Source organism: Pristiophorus japonicus, chromosome 12 (genome assembly GCF_044704955.1).
Source record: "Pristiophorus japonicus isolate sPriJap1 chromosome 12, sPriJap1.hap1, whole genome shotgun sequence".
NCBI classification, from domain to species: domain Eukaryota; kingdom Metazoa; phylum Chordata; class Chondrichthyes; family Pristiophoridae; genus Pristiophorus; species Pristiophorus japonicus.
Genome location: NC_091988.1, coordinates 77,974,148 through 77,998,360, shown reverse-complemented (window position 1 = coordinate 77,998,360; position 24,213 = coordinate 77,974,148). Strand labels below are relative to the sequence as shown.

At 46.2% G+C, this 24,213-nt stretch overlaps 1 protein-coding gene across 2 annotated transcripts in view; it reads right to left on the bottom strand.

Annotated features, from left to right (window-relative positions):
• Positions 1-24,213, bottom strand: part of LOC139277349 (plexin-A1-like) — a 633,908-nt gene that overhangs the window by 59,290 nt on the left and 550,405 nt on the right. For both annotated transcript variants that reach the window (XM_070895706.1, XM_070895705.1), the window contains exons 20-22: positions 14,439-14,673; positions 6,886-7,028; positions 6,023-6,279 (exon numbers count right to left, since the gene is read on the bottom strand). In XM_070895706.1, coding sequence (XP_070751807.1) covers positions 6,023-6,279; positions 6,886-7,028; positions 14,439-14,673 — 635 coding nt within the window. The remainder of the gene's footprint in view (positions 1-6,022; positions 6,280-6,885; positions 7,029-14,438; positions 14,674-24,213) is intronic.

The window sequence follows — 24,213 nt, the reverse complement described above, 5'->3', positions numbered from 1 at the left end:
TGTGCAGTGCACAGGGCAAAGTCACAAGAAGCAAATTGGCCTTCGTCCATTTTGTCATGTCCATGATTGAACTATCAGTAAAGGTTTTCTCTTTTCCAAAATCAGTTTGAACATTAGGAATGGGAATCTGTAACTCAGAGCTGAAGTTTGAAATCCTCAACAAAAAGGGGACAGAGTGCAGAACAAGGGGGCATAATCTTAACATTAGAGCCAGGCCGTTCAGAGGTGATGTCAGGAAGCACTTCTTTACACAAAGGGTGGTGGAAATTTGGAATTCTCTTTCCCCAAAAAGCTGTTGAGGCGGGGGGCAGGATGGAGTCAATTGAAAACTTCAAAACTGAAATGGATAAGATTTTTGTTGGGCAAGGCTATTAAGGGCTACGGAACCAAGTCGGCTGATGAAGTTAAGATATAGATCAGCCATGATCTTAGTGAATGGTGGAACAGGCTCGAGGGGCTGATTGGCCCAATTTCCTCAAACATTTAGGACCAGTTCTAAACTGAGGCGAAAGGCTGGTTTATCCATTGCTGCTCTTCGACTAGGTGTGCAGGTTATTCTTTCGCTCCCCCATTCCACTTCCCCTCCCGACGGCGCTGTCGCGTGTTCTGGTGTAGTCTCTATGGCCTTGTCGCCATTTAGAGGCCCTGAACTCACTTTGTCTGTCTTTGATCACAAGCCTGCTGACGTTTGTTTAGTTTCCCCCCCAACCCCCCACATTAGAATTTAATCTGAATTTATAATTTAATTTTCAAAAGAATTTCCTCACAAATGTGTATGGAATTTTAAAAAAGTGACTTCACAAATCAGTGGACTTGGTTTTTTATATAAAGGCATCGGTTACTAGATTTCCCACCCAACCCCCACTTCTTTCAGGCCCTGCAACTTTCTTCCCATTTTCCAGATCCTTTTCCTCTCAACCCGTACTCTTCCTTTCCATTTTTATTTTGCCTTAATCGGCAATTCACGTCCACACACACAGTTCAAAGAGACAGAGACACTGACTGAACGAGGCAGGCGATGGAATGGATGCACTAGGGAGATTCCCAGGAGACATCAGACACACTGAATTGAATTATATTCTTATTAATGTCAATTGACGGTGATGCGCCAGGGCTAGGCAACACACACGTCACTCAATGGTAGTCAGCGGATACCCAGAAAATCCGCAGGTTTTTTTTTTTGCGTCAGTGCTCAACCCAGGAGCGTCTGAAAGGGGGGAAGAGCGTGGGGTCGAGAGGCCGAGAGGTTTCGGGAGGAAATTGCACAGCGTCGGGCCTCATGCAGCTGAAGGCCGCCGACGGTGGAGCGATGAAAATCGGGGAGACGCAAGAGGCCAGGATTGGAGGTTGGGCAGAGATCCCTATGAGTTGGGGGTGCTGGAGGAGGTTACGGAGATGGGATGGGAGAGGGGGGTAGGGGGGGGCAAAGCCATAAAAATAAAACTGAGAATTTTAAAACCGAGGCGTTTGCCGGACCATAAATAACCATAAAGAGTCAGCGAAGGGGACAGGACAAACAGGTAAAAGTGAAGCGATTAGATTGAGTTCCCGGAGAAAGAAGGGGCTGAGGGGTACAGGGAAACGTTGGGTCGGTAGGGATGATCTGTTGAAAAATGGATAGGCTGCTCATTTGCAATAATCCTATGGCTAATGCTTCAGCCTGTCTGCCTCTGTTCAGATGGATCTTACACGACTGTAATGAGAAGACAGTGGAGCTCCAATTCTGGACAGATGTCAGCTGTAGCTCAGTGGGTTGCACACCCGCCTGAGTCAGAAGGTCGTGGGTTCAAGTCCTACTCTAGGGACTTGAGCACATAAATCTAGGCTGACACTCCCAGTGCAGTGCTGAGGGAGCGCTACACTGTTGGAGGTGCCGTCTTTTGGATGAGACGTTAAAGTGAGGCCCTGTCTGCTCTCTCAGGTGGACGTAAAAGATCCCATGGCACTATTTTAAAGAAGAGCGGGGGAGTTATCCCCAGTGTCCTGGCCAATATTTATTCTTCAATCAACATAACAAAAACAGATTATCTGGTCATTATCATATTGCTGTTTGTGGGAACTTGCTGTGCACAAGTTGGCTGCCGCATTTCCCACATTACAACAGTGACTGCACTCCAAAAAAGTACTTCATTGGCTTTAAAGCTCTTTGAGATGTCTGGTGAAAGGTGCTATATAAATGCAAGAATTTCTTTTTTAGATGAGAGGTGAAGTGGGTTGAAGGCCCTTTATCTCAAATCATCTCGAGAGCGCACCAATCACTTGTAATCTATTTTTCCAGTTGATTCAAAGTCTGCAGCGTTAGATGATAAGAAAATTGCCCAACGTTCATGCCCACCTTTTATACCAACATTCTACACACAAGATGCTTGATTCGTTCAGCCACAACCTTTCCCCCTCTCCATTGCTCCGGAGAGCTCGCTTACATGTCTGAATACTGCACTTGCTGCAAATTAGGAGCCCTGGGATTGTCCATTAATGAGTTCCAGAGTGAGTCAATGCTTCACATCTTCTTGCACGGGGCCTGTGGGGCTGACGGGAATCTCAAGTGAAAGCAGGCTGAAGGTTTAATGCAGCCAGCACCAATCTCCTGCCAGCATGATTCACCTTTAGAGGAACGGAAAGGTTCGTGCCCTGTCAGTGTAGAATGTTTTATTTATTATTTTCTGACTAAGGGCGTACTGCATCTTTATTTCGTATAGTAAAGAAAGACTTGCATTTAAACAGCACCTTTCACGGCCACCGGACGTCTCAAAGCGCTTTGCAGCCAATGAGGTCATTTTGAAGTGTAGTCACTGTTGTAATGTGGGAAACGCGGCAGCGAATTTGCGCACAGCAAGGTCCCACAAACAGCAATGTGATAATGACCAGATAATCTGTTTTTTGTTATGTTGAGTGAGGAATAAATATTGACCCAGGACACCGGGGATAACTCCCCCGCTCTTCTTGGAAATAGTGCCTTAGGATCTTTTACGTCCACCTGAGAGAGCAGACGGGGCCTCGGTTTAAGTTCTCATCGGAAAGACGGCACCTCCGACAGTGCAGCGCTCCCTCAGCACTGCACTGGAGTAAAGTAGGCTTGCTGGAACTTAGGAACAGGAGTAGGCCATTTGGCCCCTCCAGTCTGTTCCGCCATTCAACAAAAGCATGGCTGGCAGACTCTGTATCCCATCCTTTTTTTATTCATTTACGGGATGTAGGCATTGCTGGCAAGGCCAGCATTTATTGCCCATCCCTAATCGCCCTCAAGAAGGCGGTGGTGAGCTGCCTTATACAACTGAGTGGCTCGCAAGGACATTTCAGAGGGCAGTTAAGTATCGACCACATTCCTGTGGATCTGGAGTCACATAGAGGCCAGACCGGGCAAGGACTGCAGATTTCCTTCCCAAAAGGACATTAGTGAACCAGATGGATTTTTAACAACAATTCGTTAGTTTCATTATCACCATTACTGACACTAGCTTTTTATTCCAGATTTATTTATTTAACTGAATTTAAATTCCCCAGCTGCCGTGGTGGGATCTGAACTCACGTCTTCGAATCAATAGCCCAGAGCAACAATGGGGAAACAGCAATGGTCACCATCATTCTGCCAGTAGTGGGTCTGTGAGGGGAGTGGGAGAATTATTCTGTAGTCCATTCTTCATTTCCTTCGCCCTCCTCTCCTCTCCCGCTGGGGCAAGGTCCCAGAGGCAGCGACACGCTGTCGCCATACGTCACACGTAGGCCTCCACTGACAGTGAATAACTGCCATCTTGGGACTGCTGTTCCCAACTCTGGTTGCACGTATTCCTGTCTCATAAACCCACCCCCCCATCCCAGCGAGATCTCTGCACTCCTCAAATTCTGCCCTTTTACACATCCCCGATTATAATCACTCAACCAGTGCCTAGGCCCCAAGCTCTGGAATTCCCTCCCTAAATCTTTCTGCCTCTCTTTCCTCCTTCAAGACACTCCTTAAAACCTATCTCTTTGATAATCTACCGTAATTTCTTATGTGGCTTGGTGTTAAATTTAGTTGTTTTGTCTTAGAATACTCCTATGAAGCATCTTGGGATGTATTACTACGTTAAAGGTGCTATAGAAATACAAGTTGTTGTTGTTATTTCATCACATGACCTACCTCCTCCAACCACCCCGCCCGATGAAGCATTCTTCCCCACTCCCCATTTCCAATTAATTAAAGCATCAAATAATTTTTTTTTTAAAAAACACACACAACTTTGAGATTCAAGCAATCGCAAAGGTTGGCATCTTTACTTAGGAACAGGAGGCCATTCAGCCCCTCAAGCCTGTTACACCATTCAATGAGATCATGGCTGATCTGTACCTCAACTCCATTAACCCACCTTGGCTCCATGTCCCTTGATACCCTTACCCAACAAAAGTCCATCGATCTCAGTCTTGAAAGCTCCAATTGCACCCCCAGCATCCACAGTCTTTTCAGGGAGTTTTCCAGATTTCTGCTGCCCTTTATGTGAAGAAATACGTCCTGATTTACAACCTAAATGGCCTCGCTTTAATTTTATGATGTCCCGTTGTTCTTGATTTTCTCCCACCAGAGGAAATACTTTCTCCGTATCTACCCGATCACATCCTGCCAACATTTTAAACACCTCAATCAGATCACTCCTATACTCAAGGGAATATTAAGAACGAGTTGGTTTATTAGCAAAGGTTTAACAATCACACTACACATCATTCTCCAGGCTAACAACCACCTGCCTCATCGTGGATCCCCCCGAATTCAACTGGCTGGGGTTTTAATGAGTCTTGTGAACATCACATGACTGACGAAGCCACTCACAACTCAACAGCTCTACAAACCTGAGAGCATGCTCACAGGTGCGTACATTACACCCTTAGTATTCCATAAGTCAAGATAAATCATTAGCGAACACCAAAATTGCCCTCTAAAAGCTTGGGGAGGAGGACGAAAAGATGCCACTGGACGCTGGCCCCATTGCAACTTTGAAAATATGTCCAGTGGCAGCATTACGGGAGCGTGGCTGAGCGCATGGGCAGATGATGACATTACAGCGACAGCCTGAAAGGACCAAGCTTAGGAAGAGACTGGCGGGAACCCTTGTCAGGTTATCCACTTTGGTAGGAAAAATAAAAAAGCAAATTATTATTTAAATGGAGACTACAAAATGCTGCAGTACAGGGATCTGGGGGTTCTTGTACATGAAACACAAAAGGTTAGCGTGCAGGTCCTGCAAGTAATTAGGAAAGTAAATGGAATGTTGGTCTTTATTGCAAAGGGGAGAAATTATAAAAGCAGAGAAGTCCTGCTACACCTGTACAGGGTATTGGTGAGGCCACACTTGGAATATTGCGCGCAGTTTTGGTCTCCATATTTAAGGAAGGATATACTTGCATTGAAGGCTATTCAGAGAAGGTTCACTAGGTTGATTCCGGAGATGAAGGGGTTGACTTATGAAGATCGGTTGAGTAAGTTGGACCTATAGTCATTGGGGTTCAGAAGAATGAGAGGTGATCTTATCGAAACGTATAAGGTAATGAGGGGGCTCGACAAGGTGGATGCAGAGTGTATATTTCCCCTCTTGGGGGAATCTAGAACGAGGGGGCACAGTTTCAGAATAAGGGGTCGCCCATTTAAAACAGAGATGAGGAGGAATTTCTTCTCTCAGAGGGTAGTGAATCTTTGGAATTCTCTACCCCAGAGAGCTGTGGAGGCTGGGTCATTGAATATATTTAAGATGGAGATAGACAGATTTTTGAATGATAAGGGAGTCAAGGGTTATGGGGAGCGGGCGGGGAAGTGGAGTTGCGGTCAGGATTATTGAATGGCGGAGCAGGTTCGGGGGGCCATATGGCCGACTCCTGTTCCTATTTCTTACGCTATGGTCTCATGTAACCTGTTTCTCCTCATAGAAGCATATAAAATTCTGACTGGATTGGACAGTTAGATGCAGGAAGAATGTTCCCGATGTTGGGGAAGTCCAGAACTCCTGCACCTATGTTCTATGTTTCGATGTTTCCTCGCCGGCCTCAGACTCACCTCCTTAGCAGCAGTTTCGGGTGGTTCTTGCTCTCCAGGTTCTTCTCGATCAGGTCCGAGAGGAGCTGCTTGAGGACGCCGGTGGCATATTCCATCTCACCCTGGAGGGCCGTCATGATCAGAGACGCCACGTTGCCTCGGTCACGCATCGAGAAGCTTCGCTGGGCCTCCAAGGTGCGGATGAAGGTCAGCAGGAAGACCTTCTTGTTGAGCAGCTGCCCGAAGAGAGTGAGGGCCTTCTCCACGTTAGCCGTCACCTTGGAAAACAAAAGCAAACAAAAAAAACGTGCTGCAGTGAGCTGCCGAAACACTCGAGACAAAAGGACATGCAGCCTCAACAGTTGACAGAGCTTTATTATTAATCATTCTGGGGATGCGAGTGTTGGACATCCAGGAGAGTTGTGACTCTCTGAGGGTCATGAATCTTTGGAATTCTCTGCCCCAGAGAGCTGTGGAGGCTGGGTCATTGAATATATTTAAGGTGGAGACAGACAGATTTTTGAACGATGAGGGAGTCAAGGGTTATGGTGAGCGGGCGGGGAAGTGGAGTTGAGGCCAAGGTCAGATCAGCCATGATCTTATTGAATGGCGGAGCAGGCTCGAGGGGCCAAATGGCCGACTCCTGCTCCTATTTCTTTTGTAACTTATGTAAGAAGAGGTAAATCAGAGACATAGCGACTAGGTGACACGGAGCTTGGGTATTAGAAATCTATCACTTCTAGAAGGGAAGGGGAGACTGGGGGTGGAGGGGAAGGGGAGGGAAGGAATCCCTCAGTCTTCAGTCACTGGGAAAGAATGAGTTACTGTGCAAGGAGTCCGAAGTTCAACCATAGTGAGGATATACGGTCGAGGCGGATCAGTACCTCCATCTCCTTGAGCACTGGGTGATCTTCTATCCCTGGGAAAAGAACCCTCATTGCATATGTCCGGTAATCGAGGAATGGGATCCCAGCACCATCTAGATCGCTCGTTAGCTCGTGGATATCGGTCTGCAGCTCGGCAAAAGCTGAAAGAGAGAAATGGGCAACGTGAGAGAGAAACATGTGGAATGATACCGCAGCGAAGGAGGCCATTCGCCCCATCGGGCCTATGCCGGCACTTTGAAAGAGCGATCCAATTAGACCCAATCGCCTGCTCTTTCCCCATAGCCCTGCAAAATGTTTCCGTTTTAAGTACTTAACCAATTGACTTTTGAAAGTTACTATTGAATCTGCTTCCATCACCCTTTCAGGCAGTGTGTTCCAGATCATCATAACTCGCTGTGCGAAGTAAATTCTCATCTCCACTCTGGTTCCTTTTCCAATTACCTTCAATGTGTCCTCTGGTTACCGACCCTCCCGCCAGTGAAAACATTTTCTCCCTATTTACTCAATCAAAAACCTTCAAGGTTTTGAACTCTTCTATTAAATCTTCCCATAACCTTCTCTGCTGTAAGGAGAACAATTCCAACTTCTCTAGTTCCTCCTGATGTGACTGATGTCCCACATCCCTGGTACCAATCATGCAAATCCCTGTAACCATCCCTTGTATCATTCTAGTAAATCTCCTCTGTACCTTCTCCAAGGTCTTCTTAAAGTGTGGTGCCCAGAATTGGCCACAATACGCCAGCTGAGGCCCAACCAGTGATTATACAGGTTTAGCATAACATAGAAACATAGAAAATAGGAGCAGTAGTAAGCCATTCGGCCCTTCCGAGTCTGCACCGCCATTCAATATGATCACGTCTGATCCTCTATCTCAACACCATATTCCCGCTTTTTCCCCATACCCCTTGATGCCTTTTGTTTCTAGAAATCTATCTATCTCCCTCTTAAATATATTCAGTGACTTGGCCTCCACAGCCTTCTGTGGTAGAGAATGCCACAGGTTCACCACCCCGAGTGAAGAAATTTCTCCTCATCTCGGTCCTAAATTTCCTAGGCTGTATCCTGAGACTGTGACCCCTTGTTCTAGACTTCCCAGCCAGGGGAAACATCCTCCCCGCATCCAGTCTGTCCAACCCAGTCAGAATTTTATATGTTTCAATGAGATCCCCTCTCATTCTTCTAAACGCGAGTGAATATTCTACCGAATAACTTCCAGGGTCAGTGATAAAATGCAGGTCAATGGAGAGAAAACCACCAAATGTTAACAATGGCGCTCTTTAACACAGGTTCGAATTAATGCACTACATCTAACCGAACGTTAATATCCTGTCCAACTTTGTTTACTCGCTGCAAGGACTATTGTTGCGATAGCTTCAATTTATTGTCCGTCGTGGTTCAGTGGGTAGCACTCTCGCCTCAGAGTCAGAATGTCATGGATTCAAGTCCCACTTCAGAGACTTGAGCACACAATCTAGGCTGGTACTCCAATGCAGCACTGTGAGTGCAGTGTTTCAGATGAGACGCTAAACCGAGGCCCCGTCTGCTCTCTCAGGTGGACATAAAAAAATCCCATGCCCACTATTTCGAAGAAGAGCAGCGGAGTTCTCCCCCGTGTCCTGGGGCCAATATTTATCCCTCAATCAACATAACAAATAACAGATTATGTGGTCATCATCACATTGCTGTTTGTGGGAGCTTGCTGTGCGCAAATTAGCTGCCGCGTTTCCTACATTACAACAGTGACTACACTTCAAAAATTACTTCATTGGCTGTAAAGCACTTTGGGACGTCCTGAGGTCATGAAAGGCGCTATAGAAATGCAAGTTTTTCTTTCTTTTTATTGTCAATCAGGACTCCCACATCTCTTACATTTGCCATGCACATTACAGGTACTTTCTTTCCAAATCACCAACAATGAAGCACACTTCGAGCTTCCAAATCATCCCCATGCTAAGTCACTAAATATCAAGCTCAAGGAACAAAGGGAAAACATATAGATGCACGCATGTCTATTGTGAAATTCCGAGGCACAGGGCCGACACTGAACGCAGGTCAAAGCATCTGAAGAATGGGTCTGGACAGAGTAGATAGAGAGAAACTGTTCCCATTGGCGGAAGGGTTGCAAACCAGAGGACACAGATTTAATGTGATTGGCAGAAGAACCAAAGGCAACATGAGGAAAAGCTTTTTCACGCAGCGAGTGGCTGAATTCTGGAAAGCACGGCCTGAAAGGGTGGTGGAGGCAGACTCAATTGTGGCTTTCAAAAGGGAATTGGATAAGAACCTGAAGGAAAAAAATTTGCAGGGCTGCGGGGAAAGGGCGGGGGAGTGACTAGCTGAAGGGGAGGTGCAAAGATCCTGGGTGTCATGGTACATCAGTCATTGAAGGTTGGCATACAGGTACAGCAGGCGGTTAAGAAAGCAAATGGCATGTTGGCCTTCATAGCGAGGGGATTTGAGTACAGGGGCAGGGAGGTGTTGCTACAGTTGTACAGGGCATTGGTGAGGCCACACCTGGTGTATTGTGTACAGTTTTGGTCGCCTAACCTGAGGAAGGACATTCTTGCTATTGAGGGAGTGCAGCGAAGGTTCACCAGACTGATTCCTGGGATGGCAGGACTGACCTATCAAGAAAGACTGAATCAACTGGTCTTGTATTCACTGGAGTTCAGAAGAATGAGAGGGGACCTCATAGAAACGTTTAAAATTCTGACGGGGTTAGACAGGTTAGATGCAGGGAGAATGTTCCCAATGTTGGGGAAGTCCAGAACCAGGGGACACAGTCTAAGGATAAGGGGTAAGCCATTTAGGACCGAGATGAGGAGGAATTTCTTCACCCAGAGAGTGGTGAACCTGTGGAATTCTCTACCACAGAAAGTTGTTGAGGCCAATTCACTAAATATATTCAAAAAGGAGTTAGATGAAGTCCTTACTACTAGGGGGATCAAGGGGTATGGTGAGAAAGCAGGAATGGGGTACTGAAGTTGCATGTTCAGTCATGAACTCATTGAATGGCGGTGCAGGCTAGAAGGGCCGAATGGTCTACTCCTGCACCTATTTTCTATGTTTCTATGAAGTGCTCCTGCAGAGAGCTGGCACGGGCTCGACGGGCCGAATGGCTGCCTTCTGTGCTGTCACCATTCTATGATTCTGTGAATGCCTGCCTGCGGTGCGGTTATGAATATAGATTGCACACTTTGAGAAGGAAAGATAGAACTCTCTGCACTTAAAGCGGGGGGAGGCGGACAGCAATTTTAATTTGCTGCCGTGAATTAGACACAAAAAGGCCACAACCCAATCCCTCGTCCAGAAGAGAATCTGTCCGAAACAGCAGGGTTTAATGGAAAAAAAAAAGATGAAATTTATCAAGGGAGAAGATAACAAGTATGGGAAATCTAGGTTGTGACTGCAGGGAGAAGTGATCCTTTCTGTAGTAGCCAGTTGAGATAAGGCTCAGCTCGAACATCCGGCCTACCCTCAGGCTTCATAAATCTTCAAGAGGAAGCGTTTCATCTTTTATCGCCCCCCCTCCACTCCCGATGATAAGGATGCACAGACAGCTGACGTTGTTAGCTCTCTCCATGCCCCAGTGCTGAACTAACTCAGTGCGGTTTCATCATCAGGCTGGAGTGGATCATTGATAATTCTCCCTGCGACACGTGTCAGCACAGAACCACTCGAGTTGCTTGGAACCACAGAAAAATGATATGGCACAAAAGGGAGACCCTTCGGTCCATCCTGTCTATGCTGGCTCTTTTGGTGGAGCTATCCAATTAATCTTACTCCCCTGCCCTTTCCCCATCGCCAATGTTCCCCCTAATTATTTTTGGGGTACGCGACCTCTTTAAGGGGCTGTGCGGCCCATTCACAGGTCCACGCTTGCGCGAAATGTAACATTGGAAAAGCCAACCTTGGCCTCCATAGCCCTGTACACTCTTTCCCTTAAAGTTTATATCCAATTCTCTTTTGAATGTTATGATTGAATCTGTTTGCACCACCCACTTGGGCAGCACATTCCAGATCACAATTCAGTGTAAAAAAATGTTTCCTCGTGTCACCTCTGGTTCTTTTGCCAATCGCCTTCAATTGTGTCCTCGCCACTGACCCTTCTGCCACTGGAAACGTTTCTCCTTATTTTAACCATTCATGATTTTGAACACAGCTACTAAATCTCCTCTGCTCTCAGGAGAACAATCCCAGCTTCTCTATTCTTCATATTTTTTTTGTGGGTGGGGGGGGAAAGAGGTGGTGGGATTTATTGCGTCTATGGGTCAGTGTCAGCTGTGGCTCAGTGGGCAGCACATTCGCCTCTTGAGTCAGAAGGTTGTGGGTTCAAGTCCCACTCCAGGGACTTGAGCACGAAAAATCTAAACTAACACTCCACAGTGCAGTGCTGTGGGAGCGCTTCACTGTCGGAGGTGCCGTCTTTCGGATGAGACGTTAAACCCGTCTGCTCTCTCAGGTGGACGTAAAAGATCCCACGGCACTATTTTGAAGAAGAGCAGGGGAGTTATCCCCGGTGTCCTGGCCAATATTTATCCCTCAATCAACATAACAAAAAGAGATTATGTGGTCATTATCACATTGCTATGTGTGGGAGCTTGCTTTGAGCAAGTTGGCTGCCGTGTTTCTGACATTACAACAGTGACTACACTTCAAAAAGTACTTCATTGGTTGTAAAGCACTTTGGGATGTCCGGTGGTGGTGAAAGGCGCTATATAAATGCAAGACTTTCTTTCTTTTACAAGATGAATAAATTAACCTTCTGTGAGGTGGGGAAAACCAAATGCTCTAAGAGGAGTGTGTTGGCCCCTTAGTTATGGAGAAAGAACAGAGTTACCGTGCGGCCCTCCAGGATTGCCCTGGACTCGTCAGCAATTAAAGATTAATCTCCTGGACATTGCGAGCAATAAGCCCAAGAGAAAAATCATAGAAAGGAAGGAAGGAAGACTTGCATTTATATAGCGCCTTTCACCACCACCAGATGTCTCCAAGCTCTTCACAGCCAAAGAAGTACTTTTGGAGTGTAGTCACTGTTGTAATGTGGGAAATGCGGCAACCAATTTGGGCACAGCTGCCCGTGGCAAACCATTTCCCGGCGCTAAATTTAGCACCCGCCCGACATTAGCGCCTGAAAATCCCTCTAACTGAATTTCCAGCCGAGTGTTGAAGTGCCCACATTAGAAAGCTCTCTTTGCAGTCGTGCCGATTAGGGTTTCTCCCACTGGTCTGCACGCAATGCTTTCGATAACTTCCATCTTACTCAATTCCCTCTTTCCACGCACCGGGAGTGGCGAGTTCAGAGGAGGCCTCAGGAACCAGATATGGAGATAACGAGCAATTAGGATTTGCTTCTCCGCCCCAGAGACCCTTCCTGTGAAACTTCGACATCACACCGCACTATCAAATTAGGACCACGGTGCCCAGAACTCACCAACTAAAGCTTCATTACGGGAAGGTTCTGGGGCACTATCCACACCAAGTTGCATATTTTGTATTATTAACGAGCTCTCAGCAAAAAAGGCAACTAGATTACCTTCCAATGTATCATAGTAATGGGATTTCGGAAGGAGCTTTAATTATTCACTTCCTTATTCAGTGTCGATGGCACGGTTAACATTCATTACCCATCTCTACTTGCCCGAGTTAGCACCATTTGAAGAGTAGCAGAGGAGTTTTGATTTTGATTTTGATAGAGTAGATCGGGAGAAAGAGTTTCCACTGGCAGGAGGGTCAGTAACTAGAGGACACAGATTTGTCATTGCCAAAAGAACCAGAGGGGGAGATGAGGAGAATTGTTCTTTTTTTACGCAGTGACTTGTCGTGATCAGGAACACGCTGCCTTAAAGGGCGGTGGAAGCAGATTCAACGGTAACTTTCAAACAGAATTAGATCAATACCAGATGAAAAAAATTTGCAGGCTACAGGGAAAGGGTGGGGGAGTGGGACTAGCTGAGGTACTCTTGCAGAGAGCCGGCACAGGCTCGACGGGCTGAATGGCCTCCTTCTGTGCTGTAACTCTCTGCTCCTGTGAAGCGCCTTGGGTATTTTACTACGTTAAAGGCATTATATAAATGCAAGTTGCTGTTTTTGTAGTTCGCAGTCCAGGCTCAGACTGGATGGTATACTGGGGGACAGGCATTGCCAGTGGAACCGCACCCATGGAAACGCTCCAAAGCTACCCCACTGAGCAGTTGAGCCAAATAGCAGAGATGCATTTAAGGGGAAGCTAGATAAGCACATAAGGGAGAAAGGAATAAACAACAAAAACTTGTATTTATATAGCGCCTGCAACGTAGTGAAACATCCCAAGGCGCTTCACAGGAACGTTATGAGATAAAAATTTGACTCCGAGCCGCACAAGTAGAAATTAGCACAGGTGACCCTTGGTCACAGAGATATGTTTTAAGGAGTGCCTTGAAGGAGGAAAGAGAGGTAGAGAGGCGGTGAGGTTTAGGCAGGGAATTCCAGAGCTTAGGGCCGAGGCAACAGAAGGTACGGCCACCAATGGTTGAGCGATTACAATCAGGGATGCTCAGGAGGGCAGAATTTGAGGAGCGCAGACATCTCGGGGGGGTTGTGGGGCTGGAGGAGATTACAGAGATAGGGAGGGGCGAGGCCATGAAGAGATTTGAAAATAAGGATGAGAATTTTAAAATCGAGGCGTTACTTAGCCGAGAGCCAACGTAGGTCAGCGAGCACAGGGGTGATGGGTGATGAATAGAAACATATGCTGATAAGGCGAAATGAAAGTAATGCGGGAGGAGGCTCGTGTGGAGCATAATCACCGGCACGGACCCGTTGGGCCAAAAGTTTATGTGCTGTAAATATTCTACACCTTCAGAAGAGGGGGGAAAACAGGTAGACGGATGAACAGCCACACAGGATGCATTCTCACGATGGATATGGAGTATAAAAGCAGGGAAGTCCTGCTACAACTGTACAGAGTATTGGTGAGGCCACATCGGGAGTACTGCGTACAGTTTTGGTCTCCGTATTTAAGGATGGATATACTTGCATTGGAGGCTGTTGAGAAAAGGTTCACTAGGTTGATTCCGGAGATGAGGGGGCTTGACTTATTAAGAAAGGTTGAGCAGGTTGGGCCTATATTCATGGGAGTTAAGAAGAATGAGAGGTGATTTTATTGAAACATCGAAGATTCTGAGGGAGTTTGACAGGGTAGATGCAGAGAGGATGTTTCTCCTCGTGGAGGAATCTAGAACTACGGGGCATAGTTTCAGAATAAGGGGTCTCCCATTTAAAACAGAGGGTGGTGAATCTTTGGAATTCTCTGCCCCAGAGAGCTGTAGTGGCTGGGTCATTGAATATATTTAAGGCAAAGATAGACAGATTTCTGAACGATAAGGGAGTCGAGGGTTATGGGGAGCGGGCAGGGAAGTGGAGTTGAGGCCAAGATCAGATTAGCCATGATCTTATTGAATGGTAGAGCAGGCTCGAGGGGCAAAATGGCCAACTCCTGCTCCTATTTCTTATGTTTTTATTCTGTTCTTATACAGGGCAGGTAGCTTGCACCGTCAGACAGCTCCTACCTTCCTTGCATTCCAGAGCCACCCGCGACTCCAAGTTGTCCATCTGCAGTTGGAGCCGCTTCAGCGTGCGGTCGGCGTCCCGTGACTTGCGCTTGTAGGCGATGAGGACGATGACGATGATGAGCAGCAGCAGGGCGCCCCCTCCCCCGATCCCGATAGCGGCTGGCATGGTGAGGAGGCTGTCCGAGTAGATGTGTAGGATTCCTGGTGAGAACTCCAAACCTCCCACCTTAATCTGCCAGAGAGAAAAGTAAAGGAGAGAGAGAGAGAGAGAGAGAGAGAGAGAGAGAGAGAGAGAAAATAATTAGGCCCCAAAGACAACTCTACGCTTCTAAAAAAAAATAATCGCTTGCCATTTTAAATCTCAACAACTTGCATCTCTATAGCGCCTTTCGTGACCTCAGGACGTCTCAAAGCGCTTTACAGCCAATGAAGTACTTTTGGAGTGTAGTCACTGTTGTAATGTGGGAAACGCGGCAGCCAATTTGCACACAGCAAGCTCCCACAAACAGCAATGTGATAATGACCAGATATTCTGTTTTAGTGATGTTGATTGAGGGATTAATATTGGCCAGAACACCAGGAATAAATTCCCTACTCTTCTTCGAAATAGTGCCACGGGATCTTTTACGTCAACTTGAGAGGGCAGACAGGGCCTCGGTTTAACGTCTCATCCAAAAGACAGCATCTCCGACAGTGCAGCGCTCCCTCAGCACTGCACTGGAGTGTCAGCCCAGATTTATGTGCTCAAGTTCCTGGAGTGGGACTTGAACCCACAACCTTCTGACTGAGAGGCAAGTGTGCTACCCACTGAGCCACGGCTGATACCGTAGAAAAATGTCCCAAGGCGATTCACAGAGCGTCGTTAAACAAAATATAAGGAGATATTAGGACAGATGACCAAAAACTTGGTCAAAGTCGTAATTTTTAAGGAGCATCTTAAAGGAGGAGAGAGACAGAGAAGCTTAGGGAGGGAATTCCAGAGATTCGGGCCGCCAATGGTGGAGCAATTAAAATAGGAGATGTGCAAGAGGCCAGAATTGGAGAAGCGAAGAGATCTCAGACGTTTGTAATTATCCGCTCCCACTCTGTCCTCTGCCTTCTACACTGTTCCAATGAAGCTGAATGTAAGCTCGAAGAATAGCACGTCAATCTTTTGATTAAGCACTTTACAAGCTTCCGGACTCAACATCGAGTTCAATTATTTCAGATCATAACCTTTGCTCCCATTTTTTTGGACATCAGCTGCTGGTAATAATTCTGCTGTTCACAGTTACGCCACCTCTAGTCCCATATTTTGTATCTTTACTTGTCTCGTTACTTCCCTCTTTTTGCCTGGCACCATCATCCCTTTAGTCATTTAATCTCTTCTGCCTTCCATCCTATCACAGACCTTCCCCCCCTTTTGTTTTTTCATCCCTACCCACTTTCTCCCTGCCTCTGTTACTTGTTTAAAAACTGTTCCATCGCTAACATTTTTCAGTTCTGACAAAAGGTCATTGACCTGAAACGTTAACTCGATTTCCCGCGACACGGATGTTGCCTGACCTGAGTATTTCCAGCATTTTCTGTTAAATTTCAGATTTCCAGCATCTGCAGTATTTTGCCCTTTAGAAATTAAGAGTCAGTCTTTACTAAGACATGGCCCAAGGCTGGAATCATCTTTAAAGAAAGAAAGGAAAGAAAGAAAGGAGAGAGAAGGAAAGAAGGAGAGAAGGAAAGAGAAAAAGAAAAGGAAAGATGCATTTATATAGCCCCTTTCACAACTACCGGATGTCACAAAGCGCTTTAAAGACAATGAAGTATTTTTGAAGTGTAGACATTGTTGTAATGTGGGAAACGTTAGTGCACAGCAAGTTCCCACAAATGGAATGAATAATCAGTTAATCATTTTTTGGTGTTGCTGGTTGAGAGATAATTGTTTAAGACACTATAAGAACTTCTCTGCTCTTGTCTGAAGTCCGCCAGGGGCCTTTAATCCCACAAGCAGGTTTAATGCCCCATCTGAAAGTGCAGCACTCCCTCAGTACTATACTGGAGTGTGAGCCTGAACCATAGACTCAATTCCTGCAATGGGGTTTGAACCAATAACCTTTTCATTCAGGATATTCGGACCTACTCTCTCTCTCGCACACACACACGCACACACACTCACAGACATACAACTGCTCCGATTCCAATTCATGTCTGCGGCCGACAGTGCGATGGGATTCCGATGCACCGTATGAAAGGACATCACGTAGATTCCCCAATCCCAGAAACACCATCATAGGTGAGTGAGAGGAAGTTAGGCATTGCTGTTCAGTGAGGAAGGCAGAAACTGGAGAGAGTGCCACCTCAAGTTCTCCCCTTGTGTCCATCTATAAAAATAGCACTGGCAGAGGGCGAGTAAAAAGCTAACCGATATCAAAGCTAGTTCTTCACTTCATCTTATCACCCACATGGGCAGGGATGATTTGTGGTGTGTGGAAACAAGAGAAAAAAACAAAAAAGCCTCCAAACATCTAAAATAAACAACTCCCGCAGCAACCTTAGATTCTAGCAACTGAGTTGAAGAGCTAAGGAAATATTTGTACTTTTGGAGCATGTATTCAAGACCCTTGAAATATTTCATGCCGTTTGTCATCTTGCACCTTGTGCCATAATCCCCATGTTCCCAGACCTCCTGTGAGGCTACGGAAGAAGAGTACCTTCCTACAGACGGATGCTCAGATGCGTTCCAACATTCCAGAAGATTGATGAGCCAGTTGAGAACTGACCGAGGATTCACGACCAAAATAAACCAATTTCTACAGAGGATTTGTAAAATGAGGAAACAATTAAAGGGAACTGTGTCTTGGCCACTTCCACTTGACTCCCAATGAACTTGAGTCAGTACTTGCGTTGCGTCCGGGCGAGTTGTCAAACAGAGTTCAGTGTCTGCCTGTTCAATGGGTGTGAGTGATCCTCATGCACTGTGTGATGAAAAGCAGGGATTTAGCTGGTTTTTCACTTCATTGGCTGTTTATTGGACCCAGCTGTGCAAAAATTGGCCGTTATTATAGCACCGACTGCACTTCCAAAGTCATTTGTTGGTTGTAAAGTGCTTTGGACCATCCTGCGGACGCTCTATGTAACTGTAAACTTTTCCTTTCTTCAGAACACACACCGTGCTCTCCTAAAATGAACTTCCCCTGTAAAAAGTTAACACATCTTCGCAGTGCACAGCAAGCAGAGCGTGTCATTGGTTGGTCAGCTTTCTTCAAGTGAACTGACACATTGCCAGTGTCAGCTGTGGCTCAGTGGGCAGCGCTCTCGCCTCGAGGTCAGAAGGTTGTGGGTTCAAGCCCCACTCCAGAAACTTGAGCACAAATATCTAGGCTGACACTCCAGTGCAGTGCTGAGGGAGCACTGCACTGTCGTAGGTGCCGTCTTTCGGATGAGACGTTAAATTGAGGCTCCGTCTGCCCTCTCAGTGGACATAACAGATCCCGCGGCACTATTCCGAAGAGGAGCCGGGGGAGTGATCGTGGCAGCCAATTTGCGCACAGCAAGCTCCCATAAACAGCAATGTAATAATGACCGGATATTCTGTTTTCTTAGTTATGTTGATTGAGGGATAAATATTGGACAGGACACCAGGGATAACTCCTTGGCTCTTCTTCGAAATAGTGCCATGGGACCTTTTACACCCACCTGAGAACAGACGGGGACTCAGTTTAACGTCTCATCCGAAAGGCGACACCTCCGACAATGCGGTGCTCCTTCAGCATTTCACTGGAGTGTCAGCCTAGATTTTCAATGGGAACATTGGTGGCCAGTGTCTGTAATACAACAGGGCCTTCAGAATTATGGGGTACGCATAAGGGGCTAAGAGCCTGAAAACCCCTTTCTTTTCAAGAAAATTAGCATAACATCAAACAGTTAACCACAAAAAAACTAGAACACCACAAGAAATAGAAGGAGTGGGCCATTTAGCCCAGCAAGCCTTCTCCGCCATTCAATATCATGGCTGATCTGATCTTGGCCCCAACTCCACTTCCCCGCCCGATTCCCATAACCCTCAACTCCCCCTGTCGTTCAAAAATCTGTCTAACTCCGCCTTGAATATATTCAATGACCCAGCCTCCACAGCTCCCTGGGGTAGAGAATTCCAAAGATTCACGACACTCAGAGAAGAAATTACACCTCATTTCCGTTTTAAATGGGCGACCCCTTATTCTGAAACTATGCTCCGTAGTTCTAGATTCCTCCACGAGGGGAAATATCCTCTCTGCATCTACCCTGTCAAGCCCCCTCAAAATCTTTTATATTGCAATAAGATCACCTCTCATTCTTCTAAACTCCAATGAGTACAGGCCTAACCTGCTCAACCTTTCTTCATAACTCAACCCCCTCATCTCAGGAATCAAACTATTGAATGTTCTCTGAACAGCCTCCAATGCAAGTATATCCTTCCTTAAATACGGAGACCAAAACTGTACGCAGTGCTCCAGGTGTGGTCTTATCAATACCCTGTACAGTTGTAGCATAACTTCCCTGCTTTTATACTCCATCCCCCTTACAATAAAGCCCACTATTCCATTCGCCTTCCTAGTTACTTGCTGTACCTGCATACTAACTGTGTGTTTCAAAAGGCATTTTTTATTGGTGACTCGTAATCCTGTTACTAATTAAACCATTTGCTGAAAACCTCGCCATATGGACTCATACACACAGAGAAATAATAATATGGTTAAACGCACCACAAGGATTTACTTGCTGGGTGTACATGAACCATTATTCCAGCAGCAGGCAGCCAGTTAGAAAGACATTACAGCTGTACAATTTTAACACGATCCACTTTCTGCTAAACATTAAGCTGCAGTTGAGCTATTGCAAATGACCCCCACCTGGTTAAGTAGCCCCGCAGCTCCATGAGAATGACTGATGTTCAGTGAGGGGGTCACTCCAGATAAACATCTGCCTGATTCCAGGCACAATTAGAATTCAGTCACAGAATTTCAGCAGATCAAAATTCATTCTTATTCACTCTCTGGTGTGAAGAATTCCAATGGCCAAAGCCCACCCCCATTCAATCCAATTCTAAGAACATAACATAAGAACTTAAGAACTAGGAGCAGGAGTAGGCCATATGGCCCCTCGAGCCTGCTTCGCTGATCATTGACCTCAACTCCACTTTCCTGCCTGATCTCCATATCTTGATTCCCCTAGACTCCAAAAATCTATCTCAGCCTTGAATATATTCAGAGACTCAGCATCCACAGCCCTCTGCAGTAGAGAATTCCAAAGATTCACAAAACCCTCTGAGTGAAGAAATTCCTCCTCATCTCTGCATTAAATGGCCGATCCCATATCCTGAGACTGTGCCCGTTAGTTCTAGACTCTCCAGCTGGGGGAAACAACCTCTCAGCATCTACTCTGTCAATCTCCTTCAGAATCTTCGATCTTTCAATGAGATTACCTCTCATTCTTCTAAACTCCAGAGAGAGAATAGGCCCAGTTGACACAATCTCTCATCATAAGACAGCCCTCTCATCCCAGGAATCAATAGAGTGAACCTCCATTGCACTGCCTCCAAGGCTTGTATATCCTGCCTTAGATAAGGTTCAGATATGTGCGTAAATCATTGAAGGTAGCAGGGCAGGTTGAGAAAGCAGTTAAAAAAGCTTACGGGATACTGGGCTTCATAAATAGAGGCATGGAGTACAAAAGGTATGAAGAACCTGTATAAAGCACTGGTTCGGCCTGAACTGGAGCATTGCCTCCAATTCTGGGCACCGCACTTTAGGAAGGATGTGAAGGCCTTAGAGAGGATGCTGAAAAGATCTATGAGAATGATTCCAGGGATGACGGTCTTCAGTTACATGGATAGACTGGAGAAGCTGGGGTTGTTCTCCTTCGAGCAGAGAAGGTTGAAAGGAGATCTGATAGAGATGTTCAAAATCATGAGGGGTCTGGACAGAGTAGAGAGAAACTGGTCCCATTGGTGGAAGGCTCAAGAACCAGAGGACACAGATTTAAGGTGATTGGCAGAAGAACCAAAGACGACATGAGGAAAATCTTTTTTCACGCCGCAAGTGGTTAGGATCTGGAATGCACGGCTTGAAAGGGTGATGGAGGCAGACTCAATCGTGGCTTTGAAAAGGGAATTGGATAAGCACCTGAAGGAAAAAAAGTTGCAGGGCTACGGGGAAAGGGCGGGGGAGTGGGACTAGCTGAGGTACTCTTGCAGAGAGCCGGCACGGGCTCGACGGGCAGAATGGCCTCCTTCTGTGCTGTAATTATTCTATGATTCTATCCTATCCTGTTTACTCCTATTGTAGAGATTCCAATGCACCAAATCTCTTCCCAAGGCATTGGATTCCAAGGATGCTTACTCCTTAATCATATTGTCTACATAAGAACATAAGAATTAGGAGTAGGCCTTTCGGCCCCTCAAGCCTGCTCATCCATTCAATAAGATCATGGCTGAGCTTCTACCTCAACTCCACTTTCCTGCGCTGTCCCCATTTCCCTTGATTCCCTTAATTTCCAAAAATCTATCGATCTCTGCCTTGAACATACTCAACGACTGAGACTCCACAGCCCTCTGGGGTAGAGAATTCCAAAGATTCACCACCCTCTGAGTGAAGAAATTTCTCCTCATCTCAGTCCCAAATAGCCGACCCCTTATTCTGAGACTGTGACCCCTGGTTCTAGACTCTCCAACGAAGGGAAACATCCTCTCACCATCTACCCTGTCAAGCCCTGTAAGAATCTTGTATGTTTCAATGAGATCACCTCTCATTCTTCTAAACTCGGGAGATTATAGGCCTAGTCTACTCAATCTCTCCTCATAGGACAATCCCCCCATCCCAGGAATCAGTCCGGTGAACCTTCGTTGCACTCCCTCTATGGAAAGTATATCCTTCCTTAGGTAAGGAGACCAAAACTGTACATAATACTTCAGGTGCACACCGCCCCTTAAAGGGGCCACGCAGCGCACATTTTTATTTTTTATTTATTTTTTTACAGGGAAGCTAGGATTCGAATTAACTGAATCCCTTCTCATTCACCCAAAATGTAGAGGATTCTAATCAATGTTGCCTGTAATTTTTTTGCGGCGTGGCCTCTAAGGGGCTGTGCAGGCCATTCAAAATACCGCACATGCGTGGTGTTTGCATTGGTTGGCGGGATCCCCCGAGCACGTGCGTCTGCGCAGCTTAAAGGGAGCATTGATTCTAATGAAATAAATCCCTTCTCAGTCACCCAAAATGTAAAGGAATCCAATTAACTGAACCCCTCCTGAGACACTCGTAGTGTTCAGGATTCGGAATGGACCGAATCCCTAGTGGCTCCCAACATCTGGAACCTTTGATTCAAACCGTCAACGCCGAACGGCAAACACTGCAGACAGCAGCGCACTTTACAAATCCAATCACTTTCAGCACAAAGCATACCTTTGTGGAAGGTTTATTCCTCTTTCTGCTGATTGAATTGCTGAGCGAATGGTTTGAAACCTTCGCCGCGCTACGAAGATTTGCAAATGGCCCGTTTTTTTTTTAATCCGGAGTTGAGAGCCAGCTCCACCCAGGTGGAAAATAAACGACTTCGCAAAGTGGTTCAGCGTTTATCAGAACTGATCTGCGCTTCCCTCCGAGCCTGACAGGCTGCCTTGCCTGCTCGTGTGTTACTGGGTTCTCCGCATTGCAATAACAGCAACAAATCCAAATCGATGTAATTTGACATGCTCAGCGAATGCGAGGAAAGAATAAATGTGATCCCGCGCGAGTGTGTCACCACTGGAAAACGTGGCGTCTAAAATATTCACTGGCACGGAAAGGACCGAGGCTAATGATCATCACACAATGCGTGCACCGTCTATCTGCCCAAACACAATACAGTAGGCAGTCACAGTCAGTACTTATTTAACTGAATCATTGAAGGTGTCGGCCATGGCTCAGTGGGCAACACTCTTGTCTCCGAGTCACAGGGTCGTGGGGTCAAATCCCACTCCAGAGACTTGAGCATAAAAATCCAGGTTGACACTCCCAGTGCAGCACTGCACTGTCAGGGGTGCCATCTTTCAGACGAGATGTCTGCCCTCTCATGTTGGCGTAAAAGATCCCATGGTCACTGTAATATATGCACCTGTCAGTATGCTCACAGGTTTGTAGAGCTGTTGAGTTGTGGGTGACTTAGCCAGTCACTTGATGTTCACAAGACTCAATAAAACCCCAGCCAGTTGGGTTCAGGGGGATCCACAATGAGGCAGGTGGTTATGAGCCTGGTGGATGAACTGGTAATGTGTAGTGTGATTGTTAAACTTTTGCTAATAAACCAACTAATTCTTAATAGCTATGAATGCTTAAGCAAAGAACCCATGAAGCAAATACATTACAGCCATTATTTCAAAGAAGCACAGAGGGGAGTTCTCCCCGGTGACCTGGGCCCAATATTTATCCCTCAATCAACATCACTAAAACAGATTATTTGGTCATTATCACATTGTTGTTTGTGGGAGCTTGCTGTGCACAAATTGGCTGCTGCGTATCGCACATTACAACAATGGCCACACTTCAAAAGTACTTAATTGGCTGTAAATCACTTTGGGACGTCAGGTGGTCATCAAAGGCGCTATACAAATGCAATACTTTATTTTTTTTTAAGCTCCCACTCTATGGTCATCTTATTTCGCTGGGTCTAAAACCAGGCAGAGGCAGGGATCCTAGGAACCTGGGAACAATGAGGAGGCCCTTTAGCCTCTCGAGCCTGTTCCACCATTCACTGAGATCATGGCTGATCTGTATTATAACTCCATTCACCCACCTTGGTTCCGTAACCTTTAAGTCCCTTGGCTACCAAAAATCTATCGCTCTCCAATTTAAAATGAATTGAGCCAGCATCTACTGCTTTGTGTGGGAGAGTTTTGCACACTTCGACCACCCTTTGCACAAAGAAGTGTTTCCTAACTGCTCTCCTGAATGGCCTGGCTCTGATTTTAAGGTTATGTCTCTTTGTCCTCGACTCTCCCACCAGCAGAAACAGTCTCTCTCTATCTTCCCTGACAATTCCTTTCAAAATCCTAAAAGCCTCAATCAAATCTCCCCTTAAGCTTCTATGTTCCAGAGAATACAGGTCTAGTTTATGTAATCTCACCTCCTATTTTCCTGAGCACAGAGATCAATGTCCAGGGGACACAGATTTAAAGTAACTGGTAGAAAGATTAGAGGGGAGTGGAGACCTTTTTCACTCAGAGGGTGGTGGGGATCTGGAAAGTGGAATTAGGCTGGATAGCTCTTTGTCGGCCGACACGGACACGATGGGCCGAATGGCCTCTTTCTGTGCTGTACATTTTTATGATTCTATAACCTAACTCTCGGAGCCCTGGTAACATTCTGGTGAATCTGCGCTTCGCTCCTTCCAAGGTCTATTTATCCTTTCCAAGCTGCAGTGCCCAGAATGGTCAAGGCCTCAGTTTTAAATTCCTTTGCTGATGAAATTTCAGTGAAAGCATTAATAATTCCACTTTCCAGCTCTTGGTCCGTAGCCCTGTAGGTTACGGCACTTCAAGTGCACATCCAAGTATTTTTTTAAATGTGGTGAGGGTTTCTGCCTCTACCATCCTTTCAGGCAGTGAGTTCCAGACCCCCACCACCCTCTGAGTGAAAAAGGTCTCCACTCCCCTCTAATCTTTCTACCAGTTACTCTAAATCTGTGTCCCCTGGACATTGACCTCTGTGCTCAGGAAAATAGGAGGTGAGATTACATAAACTAGGCCTGAAAATAGGAGGTGAGATTACATAAACTAGGC